Source organism: Convolutriloba macropyga, chromosome 5, assembly GCF_964194025.1.
Source record: "Convolutriloba macropyga chromosome 5, txConMacr16.3, whole genome shotgun sequence".
Taxonomy (NCBI): domain Eukaryota; kingdom Metazoa; phylum Xenacoelomorpha; order Acoela; family Convolutidae; genus Convolutriloba; species Convolutriloba macropyga.
In genome coordinates this window covers 30202864-30220032 of record NC_134472.1, presented here as the reverse complement: position 1 = coordinate 30220032, position 17169 = coordinate 30202864, and the positions used below count along the sequence as shown (strand labels likewise).

General features: G+C 36.4%; 1 protein-coding gene across 6 annotated transcripts in view; it reads right to left on the bottom strand.

Annotated features, from left to right (window-relative positions):
- Positions 1–17169, bottom strand: part of LOC142339311 (uncharacterized) — a 115546-nt gene that overhangs the window by 55356 nt on the left and 43021 nt on the right. For all 6 annotated transcript variants that reach the window (XM_075389253.1, XM_075389256.1, XM_075389255.1 and 3 more), the window contains 4 exons: positions 15687–15752; positions 15470–15595; positions 14777–15155; positions 33–228 (listed from right to left, as the gene is read on the bottom strand). In XM_075389253.1, coding sequence (XP_075245368.1) covers positions 33–228; positions 14777–15155; positions 15470–15595; positions 15687–15752 — 767 coding nt within the window. The remainder of the gene's footprint in view (positions 1–32; positions 229–14776; positions 15156–15469; positions 15596–15686; positions 15753–17169) is intronic.

Here is a 17169-nt window from a genome sequence, read left to right as displayed (position 1 = left end):
GTTCATGGATTCAGATATTAAGTAGTACTCACGGTGAAATTTTGTCCCACAGAGTCAAAGCTACTCGCAGCAGCATCTCGGAGCCTTCCAGAAATATGGCGTCCCATACTCTCAGAACGGTCTGCTTGGGCAAACAGGTGGCGAAGAGTGTGAGGAACCACTGCATAGTAAAAACATTGGTCAGCGGTGGCTCATAATTTGCAGTAGATGCAGTAGGCGATGGCGAACCTTTAATACAATTTGACATCTAATTAAAATTAACATGGCCTTATTATTGAAGACGATAGCAAGAAGTGCCTGAAAATTCAATCCGAAGAATTGTGAAAATCAAAGATTTCTACTGTGAGACCCCCAAAATATTCCAACTTCGTCAATGAATACAAACCTGGATAAACAAATATCAGTAAATTAGCCGTAAAACAGTAGGACAACAGGCCCAATTTTTTCCATTAACATCCTACTTTTTCCATTAACAAGATTAATGATATCCTAATAATTCCAAAAACCGATAGCGGCAGTAAGATCCTAATACTTCTGATTGTAAAAAAAAACAGGTTTAGCCGACGCGCCGCTAAACATAGACCAACTGCTGTCGGATGCATTGCTCCCGAAAAACAGGCGAGGAGGGGTCGGCTTTGGCTAGAGTTTGTAACTAGCTTAAGCTTAGGGAGGCCAATCCCACTGAGCAGAAAGGGGGTTAGTGGAAGCTTGTCGGGTGTCTTCAAACCTAACACAAATGCCCCTCATACCATGCAGCTTCGGAGCATTCATTCCTGAGCAGCTTCGGTGATCCGTACATTTAGAGCCTACAAAGGCTACAAGAGAGCTAAGCGGTTTAATGACCTCGATTTTTACTCGATTATCCTTATTGTTAGAACAAGAAACTGAATGACTCAAGCAACCGAAAGAACATTCTAGAACAAATGAACAAGTGAGTCGTACAGACTAGTCGCTTTCTCTCTCGCTTTGAACTCTAACTTGTGTATTGATCGCTAGAAATCAAACTCGTTCGCCAGCAAAATGACCAACTATATTAACAATATTGAAGATAACAATTTAAAAACCTTATTGGCTGTCCTTACAAAGGATCTACTGGAAAAAAAACCCAACAAATCGATTACCTTGTGGCTCAAAACAAGCAAAAGGACATAGTAATAATTGACATAAAAAATGACATAATTATAGATTGTGTAATAATTAGCAATATACCTCTACTTAAAAACAAGGATCTAATCTACTCAGATTGTTACTTCTAAGACAAATTCCTTGGAATTAATTTATCTGCTGATGAAATCAAGGCCTGTCATTTTCTTGGACGCACACCGGGCTCCCCTATTATTGTCAAATTTCTTTAATTTCACCACAAGAATTCCGTTTGCAACAGACGTACCATGCTAGCGCAGAGGGGAAACGAGAACCCGTTCAATAAACAGCCAATATTTATACGCGAACGGCCACCAAAGGAACAACGTGAATTACAAAAATACGCGTAAGAGAACGGCTTGATTACAACTTCTTACAACTGTAACGTCAAATTTCTTATCGAAGGTACAGACGGTTCACGATACAGCCAGATTGTGGACACTGAAACTGACAGCTTAATTGGCCAAGCGGTTAGAAGGAGGCCTAAAATCAGCAGTAACAGTGATCATATGGGTGAAAACAAGGATCCACGCGAATCCAAATAAACGCCAATGACTTAATATTGCTGTCCAACGAAAAAAAAACAAGAAACAGACACGGTTACAGATACGATGGGTACAACAAATGACAAGTTTTTGGCGAGAACTGGTGACAATTTTAATAATGACGGTATTAAACAAAACATTATTTTTATTTTACCTTAAAATTTGTTCATTGAGACGCGATCACGATGAGTTAAAGTTTTTCTAAGAACTTTAACAAATAGACCGGCACTTATTGCTCTTTGTGAGACTTGGATGACGGATAATGGCAGTTTGGAACCATATACTCTAACAGGTTACCAAAAAATAAAAGCCAAAAACCGAAAAAACAAAGGGGGGGTTTAGCGTTTTTTGTGATTGATATTTCCTACATTGTAAATGATTGTCAGGCAGATATTGAAACGCTATGCATTGAAATTGAAGCTGGAAAAATTATGTTTGCTATATAGACCGCCTAGCAAGCGAGTTGAATCATTTCTACTAGATTTCAAAAATTTATTCAGTTTTAAGAAAATTGAGTCCAATTTTGCAATGGTTGGTGACGTTAAAATCGACACTATCAAAAACAAATCAAGCTTGCCCGTAAATCAAAATATTAAAAACTTGACGAGTTTCGGACTAAAAGTTCAAAATGTTGAACCTACTACGGACTCTAAAATCAGCAAAACAAGTATTGATCATCTGATAACAAAGAGAAAAAAGAGTTGAAACTGTTAAAACATCCATCAGAGATCACTATGCCCGTTCAAATAATGTTTTTGATTATACGTCGGAAAAACAACAAATCAAGGAAAATTCAACTCGGAATTTCTCAAAATTGTACCAGGACGATATTAATCTTAAGCTACTTTTCCTCTTGTTTGATTGTTTAAATTGTTTGGACGTTAATGATCCCAGGTACATGCCAAACTTTGCAGAATCAGTCTTTTCTTGTTTTGGCCGTTTTTGCCCATTAGAAAAGAAAAAATATAAAGTCAAATGTTGGATAAACCAAAACTAAGCAATTGTGCGGGAAAAAGACAAGATGTATAAAAAAAATGATGAAAAATCCAAATGACTCTGAAATTAGAGCAATGTACGCAAAATTACGTAATTACGTCGACGAAATTAGAATAAAGAAAAAACATTTTTTTAAAGAAAATCTGAAAAGAAGTCGGGTCAGAGGCATCGTCAACACATACAATGAACTAAAAAGATATAAAAAAGAAAACAGAAACAAATTTTGATGTTGAAGAGTTTAATCAATTTTTTAACCTCAGTACGGGAAAAGTTAAAATCTGAATCTATCTCTAAGCAAGATGCTGCTAGAGAAACACCCAGGAACGATAACACGTTTGCATTGTTTGCGATAACTGAAAAAAAAACTGATTTTGAAATAAAACACTGAAATTTTTAATTTCAGTGGGTCTTGATGGCATCAGTACGATTAAGATAGTAGGTCCCGTATTTTGCCTACCGATTGCAAACTACATAAATTTTTGCAAAAGGAACAACCTGTTTCCAGAGTCGCTCAAACATAGCCCGAGTTATTGCTTAACAAAAAGAAGGCCCATTGTACGACCCGTCTTATTATCGTCCAATAAGTTTGCTTCCCGTTATTGAAAAAATATAAGAAAAAGTGTTGTTTCAACAAATGACCAAGTTTATTGGAAAAAATAAGTTAATCAGTCAAAACCAATTCGGTTTTCGAAGAGATCTTTCTTGTGTTAGTGTCTTGAATGAAATTAAAGAGTTTGTCCGTGATACAAAAAAACATCATTGAATGATATCATGTTTTATTGATATAAAAAAGTCTTCGATGCAGTTGATCACAGCATCCTTCTTCTTAAGCTTGAAAAGATGGGTTTCCGGGGTTATCTATATAATTGTGAGCAATATGTCGAAAACAACAATCGAAAATCTCAGATATCAACTAACCCTTTCCACAAGGACCTGTATAAGGACCACTTTTGTTCCTCTTGAATGTAAACGATTTGACGAAAACTGCATATAGTCGAGAACTCTCAAATAACCTTGTTTGCCAATGGTACGGCAATTTCACACTAAATTGTCGCAAAATGTTTCAAAGCGCTCTTGATATTTTGTCAGCGTGACTTTATTCGAACAACGTAACTCTCAAAGTGCAAACTTTTCCACTATGGCAAGAGACGGGTCAAAAACTGCTTCAAATTGATTGATCAACCCATTGAAGAAACAAACTCATTTAAAAATCTCCACATTGTCCATATATATATATGCTAAACCTCTTATTTATTATGTAATACTTTCATATGGCCGAACTAGTGGATCACAATTAAATCGCGTATTTTTACTGCAAAAACGCATCTTGCGAACCTTTTGCTTCAAGAAAAAATTCGACAACTCATAATTTATTCAGTGATTTAGACAATAAAACAGTTTTTGACATGTTTTTCAAGGCATTGATCAAAGATACGATCTAGCATCGGCCACGTGATTTGTTATGTTGCTTCTCGTAGGACAAAAAGAGCCCCAAGTAAGAGGCGAAATTCGAGCTCAAATAACAACGTACCACAGAAAAAAGGTCGCTTGAAAACTCCAAGAACTTGATTTATAATAATCTGAGTCGGCTGAATGTTTTGCCTATGGATGTGGAGTCGTTGGAGAAAAAAGAGAAATTGTTCATCTTAGTGACTTGATTTATCGGAGACACTGGCGTGACAATAGGGAGCTACTAACAAGGTTTTTTTTAATCATAGATATATAAAAGGATATAAAAAATGAGCTAACAGCTCTTCTTCGCCCGGGTTCACTTTATGTACACATGTGATGTGATGTAAATTATTCTTATTTAATGTGATGTGTCATTCTTTGAAATAAAAGTCAATTACTGCTTAAAAAACAAATAATCGAATCGGTGAATCACAATAGTAGTTATATAAAAAAAATTAGTCAAATATAACCGACTAAACGTCGGAAGAATTGCTCTTGAACGACTAGTGGGAGCTCCAATCAATTGCAGCCTGCTTCAGTCGGGGGGAGGGGAGGGAGGGGTGCCTAAATAAGACTAGGAAGTTCAAAAGTGGGCTTCAAATAACCACATTAGAGGTTAACATATACCACTATTGAGACTTAAAGTAAAAAATGGCACCAGTTTCGACGCACTTATCATTTGACGTTTAGTATTAAATTGCCGCCAAATGAGTTCAGCTAGTTGAAATTGCGATTGAGAGAGATCACGCGAAAAGCAAAAAGTCAAGGGCGTAAAAGTCACTCGAAAAGTCAAAATTTTCACGCAAAAATTTTACATAGAAGACACACACGTTTACAATAATTGCTGAACTTCGTTCAAGAGCAATTAAAAAGAGTACTACAAACATAACGACTAACAACGGGCGAATTGCTCTGAAACGACAGGCTAGAGGTTGTCTTTGTCGGCATCTAGCTCCGGTTTAGAGAGTCTAGCTTTAGTTTAATTGAAGGGGCATGGGGCGAGAGAGGCACGGCGGGCATATGGGGTCGAAAGGAGTGGATTACTGGTGTTACAATGTGGAGGAGCTGCGATTGGGGTGAAGCGCGGCGGCAGAGGCGTAAAGATTGGGGGTGGGGATTGAAATGCGAGGGGAGGGTTGGGGAGGAGGGTTAAGAACCGCTCTCACGCCAAGAAATTATGTCTTCAGAACAGTTTCGGTAAATCGGATACTCGGAGTCTATTAAGGTGCAGTAGGCCTGTTTATCTCGTATTTAAGGACCAAAAGTCAAAAAGAGCCGGAAAAAGATTCGGCCAAGAGAAAAATCCCATAAAAAGATCACAGATCTAATATTACTGAAAACATTAGTTTCAGAACAATTAATAATTGCCACAAACTTCAATCGAGAGAAATTAAAAACCTACAGTATATTAAACAAATCTGACGAGAAGAAAGCCATGACGAAAGATTTATAACGCACTCACATCAAAAAGAAGGGAAAAATGTCGTCACACTCATGACTCAATAGACAATTAGCCTGAAAATAACTTTGATTTCGGAAAATTGAAAGAGCAAATGCCCGGAAAGAGTGACGTCAAGACCTTTCGTTTTTAAAGGTCTTGAATTACAATGAAAACATTTTATTGACAAAACCAAAAAAGATCGAAATGGTTTTCAGAAACCGTTTTGAAAAATGAGAAAACGAAAAAACAGTGAAAACTGGACAGACAAATTTACGTACGTGAACAACAGCTATCTTAAAGTCTTTCTCTATCAACGCCTGAAAACCACTTGATTTACAGCTCGAGAATAAAATTCTTATTATTAAATGCTGAGATGTTATATTTTGATTAAAATTCTGTATAACTTATTGCTGCTTCTATTAGCTGCCATTATATAACCTTGAATTAGAGTGACACACACACTCACTTGACCTAACCGCTTTGATTTAAAGTAAAAAGTCAAATTCAGAGTGAGGAAGTCACTTTTGAGAGTCAGGTAAGTCATGCGTGATCGAATAATTAATCACGCGAACGAACAAAAAAACTCGCTTCACGAAGTGAAAAATGACGTCACGCACGCAATTTTAGTGAAAAGGCATGAAATAATAAAACAAATGACAAGCGATTATGAAGTCAAATGGTCCTAACAATATTGACGGCAAAATCAAAAACCAAGAGAAAACCAATAGTAGCCTCAGTTATCGCTTTGCGGCTATTAATCAAACCATAAAAGATTGCTCAAACCCAAAATCAGATTTAGGACATTCTCTTAATTAGGCAGAAGTTGAGCCGCAGATTTGGGTCAGGGAAGACGTGCCACATCACAATTCAGAATATTAGAAAATACCCGGCAAATGGCACGAAAATAGCCACCGTTGATTTGCATAACTCACATTGGAATTGAAAAAAAAAACGAAAAATGATTTTGTACAAAACAGTTTTCTGAAGTGTGATATTTTTCATTCGCAGTTAACACGTGGTCATTAATGTGAGGATACAAGGGCTAGTATCAATACCAACAAGCATTAGACTTATAGCTAAGAACAAGACTTTAGGAAGTTTTAAGACTCAATTCAATTTAGTAAACGAGGTAAAGCAAAAAAAAACATAGGAGGACAAGGCAGATAAAACCAAAAAGCTAAACCCTAGATTCATTTGGAAACAACTTTGCAAACTCTTTGAAAAAGATCCTATGACAAACTTGAAAACAAAAAAAGTCAAATTGCCGCATGTGATTAAAAATTAGATTTCTCACTCCACTTTAGAAGTGGAATAAAAAACTCACAGCTCAAAACCACTCGCGTCTTCGCTCAACTTCGTGTTTTGGTGGGATCAAAATTATCACAACAATTGACTTCAAAAACTGCACAAAATGTAAACAGATAAAAAAAAGACAGCACCCCAACAGAGTTCAAATTCTTTGACTTATAAAAACAATTACGAGTGCAGTAATAGCCCGGTGATATGAAGGCGGCTATCACCTAAATACAAAGCGTATAAACGTAGCAGTAGAAGTAAAACTACCAAAAAATTTACCTCTAAGCCTCAAGTTTTCTGAAGTTGTTAATACAATTTTTCGTTGCAAATCTAGTAGGTACAAAATAACATAAGAAAATTGGAAAACTTTTCAAACATGGTTGTACCTTAAAACAATACTCCAAAAGGTAAAATGAGCAAGTGAAAAAGATAAAGGCTTTATTTCGTAAATTCCAGGACAGTATAAATGTAAAACTCTCAGAAAATTACCGTCAGATGAAAAAATTTCATCTGACGGTTAATAAACGTAAAACTCTCTCAGAAAATTAACCGTCAGATGAAAAATTTTCATCTGACGGTTAATAAACGTAAAACCCTCTCAGAAAATAACCGTCAGATGAAAAATTTTCATTATCGGCAAGGCGCTATTTAAGATGCATAAAAAGAAACAAAGCGTAACCAGACCGACCATTGGGACTAGTAAAAGTTTGTCATGAACTTTATTTGAGAGTAAATGAAAATCGGAAATATTGGCAGAAAGTTGATCTGGAAAAATGGTCGATAACCCCAAAACGATTTAAAATACATTAAGTTTTCACGAAACGCACTCCAGTTAAAAGATAACCCAAAAACTGTCAGATAATCACCGGCTTTGACACGATTGACGCAAATCGGGATTAAAACAGAAGAAAAAAAAGATGGAAAACGACAGAATTTCTAAGAGTCAAAAAGTGTTCTAATTTGGTGCGAATTGTCAGTTAGATTCTCAAACTATATTTAATCCGGCTTCTAAATTGAACAATATTAGGCTTCTAGACTAAAGTTCAATAAAAATTAATGCCAGCTAACGACCGTTCTAATGAACTTCGGTAACCTAATGCATAGACTTAATGGCCGGGTTTTATCGGTTTGTCAAGTTTCCTTTGATTTTACTCTTTTGACTCCACACATCCTTAAAATGAGTACACAATATAAGGGCCTTCTGGGAACTACTGGCAGACAAAGCAAAAGAGACAAAAACAAAAGAACTTGCAAAAACCAGAACATCTTTGAAAGCCAGTGGCGTTAAATTAAGAGCCTGATAAATTCAAGACAAAATCTCAACCACGGAAAATCACAAACATATTAAAGTAAAAAATGCCTCTTAGCAGTTGTAATAGCTGAAAAAGGGACACTTCAAATGAGAAAAAAACTTCAAATGAAGGTAAGATTCATGAATTCATAAACATTTTGCACCCAGAATGTATCTCAGTCAATGAAAACGCTCGCAAAAAGATGCAGCCATTAAATTGACAAAAAGCACTAGAAGGCCAATAAGAGTTGTTATTTATGAAAATAAGCAATATCACCACAAGAAAAACAGTATCATAGAAGAATGAAAAATCAACTTTATTTTTGAAAAGAAAGCCTCAAAATCATAACAAGGACTGTTTTAAACTCAAACGACTAATTAGATTCACCTATTCCGCATAAGCAACCAATGAATTCTGTTATAAATAGGCCGAGTGATAATATAGCAGTAAGTTCAACAAACACTGGCAAAACTCAAATATTCACAAAAATTTTTCAAAAGAATCAAAGCAACAGATGAGACCTATCATTAATGAGACGAGACAACAAATTGAACAATAAAACAGACAAAACCCAAAAACTTGATAAAATTTGAAAAAGTCAATGCAATAGGTTTTTACCAGAAAAGCACGTTCCTCGACAAAGAAATGGCATAAAAAGGCCAATAATAGCCGTTTGAGAGGCTGACGGCGGCTATTAACCAGACTACAATTGTTAAACATAACCGACTAACGTCGGGCGAATTGCTCTCAAACGACCGGTGAGCGGTCGTTTGAGAGTCTCCAAAAAGTTTGAGCTGTGAAACAGAGCTGAAAGGCTCTAAGAGCACTTAATGCCCGCTGGGCGCTACCTGTTTATCCCGTTTTTGAGGACGAAAAGTCAAAAGCGTCAGACGAAAAATCGGTCAAGCGAAAAATCGCATAAAAAAAGACCAACAGGACTAATATAATTGCTACAAACTTCGTTTGAGAGCAATTAAAAACTTCGTGAACAATTAATCAAACGTGACTGATTAACGTCAGGCGAGCCGAGCTGTCAAACGAGAGGCAACCGGTTAGCGTTCGTAGTACTCACTTGAGACGTCAACGAATGTTCTAGAACAAAAACGCAAAAACGGTCAAGCAAAAATTTTGCATAAAAAATCACACAAGTTTACAATAATTGCTTTAAACTTCGATGGAGAGCGTTTAAAAGTAAAGGTAATAAACAATGTGAAATTGAATAACTGAACTATTATCCTATTCCTTAACATATTAAGAATGTTAAAAAATACTAAACAATTGAAAATATTGGGCTACACATAACCCACAGACGTCGGGCAAAACATAACCGACAAACGTCGGGCTAACTGGTATCAAACGAATGGTTAGCTTTGGCAGCAGCCGGCTTGGGCTTAGGAGGTTAGCATTAGACTAGGGCAGTGGTGGAAAAGGGAGTAGTTGTGGTCTGGAACTTACCTTTACACTATGATTTTATGACCTCAACAGCTTTATGAATTGCACAGACTAGCAGAGCTTAAAGAGAGGCGGTCAAGGTCAAAAATTAAAACCGCCAGAAGAAACAATGATACAATGATTGAGCGAAAAATTGCATATCGACTGCAGGAACAATATAATCGCTAGTGTTAGCGTTAGGCAAGCAGATTACCGGAAAAGCTGCGAAGCAAACTTGCGTGTCGTACATTACAGATAAAGAAATGAGTTGAAAATAAGTTTTCCGCGCCGCCTAAGAAATTTACAAATTTAATTCAAAGGGGGTATCATTGAGAACATTTTTGCCTCCAATCTGCCACGTAACAAACGGCAGTAGCATTAATCACTCGGCTATCAGGCCCTTGTTATCGTTCACCTTACAATCCATTTTGATTTACATACAAATTCTGGACAAGGGCAAATCAAGCGTGAAAAAGTCGCTGAAAATGTCACTTCGTTCTAGAACAACAGTAAAACGAAAAGAGCGTCAGACGACAAAAGAAAAACCAAGAGCACTGCAATATAGCTGAACTCAGCTTCCGGCTTCACAGCTATAAGCATACCCGACCATAACCCAAGTTGGGATCTAAAAAAAAATTGAAAAGATTTTAAAAAAAATTGTTATTGGGCGTTTTTAAGGGATTTCGTAGATAAACACTCTGTTTCTTAATGAGAGGATACAGGGGCAATTCCAAACAGCGTTCGAGATGGTAACTACGACTGAGAAGAAACAAGTTCAAATAGCGGGCATCAAAAATTGGGCTTTCTGGTTTCATCCCACTTCAATTTTTGAACAGCTCTTTGAACAGAATGAGCGAGGAATGAAACTAGCCCTAAGTCAAACATAACCGACTAACGTCGGGCGAAATGCTCTCCAACGACAAGCTGGCTTCGGTAGTAGCCAGCTGCGGCTTAAGGATAAGAGCATTAGGTGGCGGTGAGTTGAGTGGGGGAAAAAAGTGACTGAGGCGCATTAAACTTTTAAAGACTACGAACCACCCATGCGCACCTTAAAATTTTCTCCTCAAAACAGTTTTGATGAATCGCATACATAGAGACTAGTAAGGCCCAAAGCGAGCTGCTCGTCACTTGACGGGATAAACAGGCTGCACCTACTGCCCTTCGAGTGTTGCCTGTTTATCCCATTTTTGTGGACGAAAAGTCAAATGGGTCCGAAGAAAAACCGGTCAAGCGAAAAATCGCATAAAAAGACCACAGGACTAATATAATTGACACAAACTTTGTTAGAGAGCAATTAAAAATTTCAAGCAAAATGTCGAAAAAGCGGCAAAATGAGGTACGGCGAAATAATTTTTTATTCAACGAATTAAAAGAATATAGCAGATCAAGTCCTGAATACAATCCGAAGAATTTAATTATGTTTCCAGCAACATCAAACTTTGTCAGTCAACAAAGCATCTCTAAATCCGCAAAAGTAAACAATAACTAAAAAAATATTTTATTTTTCCAAAAACAAGTGTCATAAAATTCATCGACAAGAACAACCAATTAACCCTACGCATCCCAAGAATGCCTATACCATACAACAACCTCCTCAAAATCAACGCATCAAAGTTAAAAAAATAGTGGCCTAAAAGCAACAAAATACACATAACTGTATAATAAAACCTTAAAGCATAGCAATAACTTCTGCAGTAAAAAATTCGATGAGGTAGAAAAAAGGAGGAAAAACTCGAAGGACATAAAAACTAAAAGCACAAAGGCAATATACAGAATTTCATTAACATAGCCGGCAGATTGCCGGAATAGCTGCGAAAGATTAGACTTGCGTGCCGTAAAATACAGATGGAAACAGGTTTGGACAAAAATTATCGCCAGGCAGAGATTCGAACCACCAACCCCCGGCGTAAGAATCCACTGCATTAACCACTATGCTACAAGACACTTCTACACTAGAGTATTACAGCCAACTTTGTTTTAGCAACAGACACAATTTCTGAATGCGAGCAATTTAGGTGACGCGAAAAGCAAGAAATCAAGCGTGAAAGAGTGACTGAAAACATGAAGCGACAGAATGTTCTAGAACAAAATTTAAAACAAAAAAATTATCAGACGACAAAACAAACAAAAAAACAAGAGCACCGTAATATAGCTCCGCTCAGCTTCGCAGCTATAAAAAGATTTCAAAAACAATTGGTATCTAAACCATCAAAAAAGCTAAGAACAATAGCTAAAAATCAGATAAAACATGAAATTGAAATTATGCCACAATTGACGTCCGAAAGGAACTGTTATTAATTACATTTAGCGACCAGACCATAAGATGAGCAACAAAACGCGCAAAAAATCAGAAATCCACCAATATCTTTTTTTAAATAGTGTCAAAGTCATGAAAAACACTGCTATTATTTCAAGCGACTAATTAAACTTATTTATTCCGCAGCAGCAACCATTAACCCGTGTAGTTAACGGAATTAAATGATAGGACAACAAAACGCACAACAAATACCGGCAAAAATCAAACATTTGCAAATATTTTTTGAAGGCAAATAGTGTAAACGTAATGAAAGCCACTAGCTAGACTTGAACCGTTATTTAGGTTTATTCATGGCTCATGAGCAACCAATGAGAGCTGCTCTAAACAAGACTAATTGATAAGACATCAAAATGAAGACACAAAAGCAAATTTAAAATTTAATAATAATTTAAGACAATAGGCATTAAAAACAAAGAAACACTAAGCTAGGAACTTAAACGATTATTTTTGAATCAACTATGCTTCAACAAGAACCATTGAGAGCCTCCGTTAATGAGATAAGGTGATAACACAACAGAAATAAACTACAAGCAAAGAAAATAAAATTCACTAACATGTTATGACAACAAAAGGTTTCAAAGTCATAAAAGCATTAGCTACCGGTTCAGAGATTCGAGCAATTGCAAATAGACGCAATTAGAACGCATTTGTACTGCTCTGATAGCACTCAAGAGAAAAGTACTGAAAACAGCAGTCAAATTCAAGCACGTTGAAAAAAATTTTAAAAAAACTTATTCAATCTAATTTGTTCAAACATCACCCTCTCACTAATAGCCATTTCGCTCCTTTTACTACTCCAGTGTGACCCAAATTCGTCACTCATATGATTTCTCATCAGTGACCTTAAAAATCGAAAAAAGCAACATCAAATTAAAGCAGCCAAAAAGCACATGACCCTATATGCACAGCACAGGAAAGAAGAAACTAAATAAAAAACTTTTTTCCAAGACTTAGCTTCTCCAGAATCACTAAAAATGACAACACTTTACTAAAAATAGTGACTACGCATCCTTAGAATAAAAACACACAACAGCCTTGCGGAAATCAATAACAGGCAAAGCAAAAATATGCAAAAACTGAAATTGGCAAAAACCAGAAAATCATTGAAAGCCATAGGCGTCAAACTACGTAAACCTCATCACATGCCTAAATCATTAACAATAGTATAGCATAAAACTTAGAGGTCATAGAATACCCTTTAGCAGATTTATAAAAACGGACAATAGGATTACAAATGAAGGCAAAAAATTTACTGATATATTTCAAAAACAAACGGTGTCTCAGTCAATGAAATCTCAGTAAGCTAAAAGTTGGAGCGAACAAATTGACCAAATATACGCCAACAAAAACATGAAAAAACCCAATCATTTTTTGTAAAGAAACTGTCATAATCTTAAAAACGATTGCTATGAACTTAAGAGGCAAATTAGATTCACCTATTGTTGATTAGCAACAGATGAAATTTCTCACTGGTGAGATTAATTGATAAAACAGCAATAAATACATTGAAAATCGAAAAAATCAGAATTTCGATAATATTTCTTGAAAACAATTCAAAGTCATAAAACATAGCCGGCAGATTGCCGGAATAGCTGCGAAAGAATAGACCTGCGTGCCATATAATAGAGATAGAAACAGATAGATCTAAATTGAAAAAAAATCGACGCCGCTCAAAAAATTAGGCTAAAAAACATTCAGCGATAAATTAGTAAAGCTTGTTAAAATTCATTCCACAGAAGCCTCTTATTAGAGACCTTTACTGCACATAGGAGTTCCTTTTACCTTAAACAATTCAAATTAAACTTAAGTTTTAAAGTGCAAAAGTCATTTTATTGAGTGAGGTAAGTCACGTATGATCAAAATCTAATCACGCAAATAACCTAAAAACTTTCGCTAAAGCGAGTGAGAAATGACGTCACGCGCGCAAATGCCGTTAGTGAGAGGAAGAAGTCATTCAGAAAATTTGACCTTTTCAGCTTTGCTGTGTGAACAACTGTAAAACGAAAAAAGAGCGTCAGACGACGAAACAAAAAAAATTAAGAGCACCGCAATATAGCTACGCTCAGCTTACAGCTTCGCAGCTATAAAAAACATTAGATTGAACTGACAAAGTTAAACCGATTTAAATGATTTTTATCAGCAACCTATGAGATCTTTCTCTAGTGAGATTAAATGATGACAAAAAAGTTCAAAATATTACTCCTGAAACTCTAAAACTCATTAAAAATTTTATACAGCAAACAGTATGAACTCATTAGATTCATTTATGCGTCATAAGATATGACAACAAATAATGCCGAAGTCATAGAAAGCATTAGATGACAGTCAATGAATTCAAGCGACTGGGAAAAGGCGCTATTAGAATACATATGTATCAAATTAATAGCACTCAAGAAAAGAAACCCTGAAAACAGAAGTCAAATTGCCGCACGTGAAATTCGCTTTGAAAAACCGAGAATTTGGCCAATTACCAAAAGTCACGCCTCAAACTCCTTCTCTTTTTCGCTCCCTTCACTACTTTAATTTGACTTCTTACTGACGTGAAAAAGCCGAAAAAAGTTTGAACAGACTTTAAAAAAGCGCACCAATACAATGCAAATACTTTGGGTTGTAAAAACGACAGCGCACCAATAGAATCCAAGTGTTTGGATTGTAACAAAATAATAGCCGGAGGGCGGCTATTATTAATTTGAATGAAATGTCACCAAAACTTTCGTTAATAAGCCATCGTTTAGAAAACCTGAATTTTTTCAAAGGACTGTCAATTGACAGATATATCGGCAACAATTGTTGGTTACTCAAGGCTGAGAAAAACTGCAGTTGAAAAAAGTGGTTACATTTTATGTAGACTCTTTTTGCATACCTGAACTTTGACTGGACGAAAATGGTGCAACACTATTCGCCAGGGATTGAAGCTTGTCAAAATGTGCCGACAACAGTGGTTGCTGCTCGCGAAGTAGATCTCTAAATACTGCCATGTCCACTGAGAGAGCTCGTAAATTATGAGAAAAATAATTCTGAGGCAGCACTCGATCAATGAGGTATATCATCAGTTTTAAAGCATCGCCCTCGTTTCCTTCGCATACTTGAAGAAGCGTGGCAGCTAACACGTTGAATCCTTGACAGTAGCCCACTTGTTTGTTCCACCTCGCGTACGCTAACAGGACTCGTTTTAATAAAGCTCGACCAGCTTCAGCACCTTCGCCACTGCTGAATCCGCTGTAACCAGTTCGGTGGAGGTCCTAAAATGATACTGCTCTCTAACACCTGCAATTTTAAGATGGAAAGCTGCCCAATCTGTTCATAAGTGTTATCGATCACATCAAAAGATCAGACCAGGAACTCGTTACTTTCAAAAAATATTCTTAACGTACAAAAATGTCTTATGAAGTTAAGATTCTTTAAAGAATCATGACATCATTCAGCAGCCGTTAATAACTATCAGTTTTCTTTAATGGAGATCCATCTCTACCTAGGCCTTAATTATGTTCAATATAAACAAATTCATTGGATTTCAAATATGCGAAAGGTGGCAGAGCGTAGAATCGAAACTGACCTTAACAATTTGGATGCCCAGCTTCTCGTCGTCTGGGTTGGATCTGTCATTGAAGGTGTATCTCACTGTCTTCTCCCAATCAATCTTCAAGTGACGCAAGTAGTTGTCCGCCAAACACAGCCACACCTAAACATCGAAAGCTCAGACACCTCAGTTAGCCCAAATTAGGAAACTCTATGAACCCAAATTGAAAGAGGTGGATGAAGACTTAACTTACCTTTTTGCGCAGCTGTCGAGGAATTCCAGAGGGCAGTCTACACATGGCTCGCAGAGCGTCGTGCCACTAAAATATGAAGACGAATTCAATATAATCCTCTGCATTCATAGAGTTAGAACTGTAAGATGATATGTCGCATATTTATAAACATAGCCGGCAGATTTCCGGAAAATAGCCGCCGTTGACGCTCTATACGTACATCGGGATTGGAACAGAAAAAGAAAAAAAGAAGATAAAGAAATTGACAAACAATTTTTCTAAGTTTCAAAAATTGTTCTCATTCAGTGTGCAGTTTCAGTCAGATTCTAAACCTATTTTTACTTCAGCTTCTAAACTGAAGGGCATTAAGCTTAATAAGGGCATTAATATCAGCTAGCAATAGCTCTAATGAACTTTGACAAACTAATGCAATATGACTTAATGGCCAGGTTTTATCGGTTTATCCAGTTTCTTTTGCTTTTGCTATTTTGATATTGACCGTATTCACATTGTGTAATTCAACACGTGAAAGAATTTAGAATCCATTCAGTTGAAACAGTGAGTGAGGTAAGACAGTGAGTGAGGTAAGTCAGAAGCCAAACGTGTAAATCGTGACTTATGTAAAACGAAAAACGTGATCAAAAGGTAAAGCGAAAAACATAGCAGGACAAGTCCTGACGTACAATTCAAAAAATTTTCATTGACTAAACAGAAAAATAAGACCTAGAATGGACTGAGTGAATTAAGAAAACCATTTTTCAAAAAAATCAATGTCAAAATGCCGCATGTAAACAAAAAAAACACTAGCGAGAAATGAAAATTAAATTTAAACAAAAAAGTAGGCCTAGAATGAGCTGTGAATGCATTGGAAAAAACCATTTAGAAAAAATCCGATCCAAAAAATCGAAAAAAAAACAGTAAAAATCAGAGTGAAATTGCCGCATGTGTACAAAAAACCACTACCGAGAAACCGAATTTTTGTTCAAACACCGTTTTCTCACTCTACTTTAAAATTAGAGCAAAAAAATTTACGCCGGAAAACCACTTGCTTTATCGCTCCATTTCCTGTTTCGGCGTGACCAAAATCACTACTCCAAAATCACGAAAATGTGTGAACAGATCTTGAAAAAAAGACAGCGCCCCAATACAATTCAAATTCGTTTAATTGTAATAAAAAAGAGAGGGCGCTTAAGTAATAGCCGTTCGAGAGGCTGACGGCGGCTATTAATCAATTGAATCTTCATCTGAGTAATATTGCGCTTAAAATCTCATTGGTGAATACTTTTAGACAGGTTAGTGAAGAGTTAGCTTAGTGAGCATAGAGTGAGTGGACACAGATTTTGCCATCGATAACCGTTCAATTGCTGGTTTCAGAAAAAAAAAACATAAACCGACAATGTCGGAAGAATTGCTCTTGAACGACCGGCGAGGCAATTTAATTCACAGGGGCTGTAGCCTATATCAATTTTTCTTTATGGGTGCAAAAAACGACCCATCCATTGAC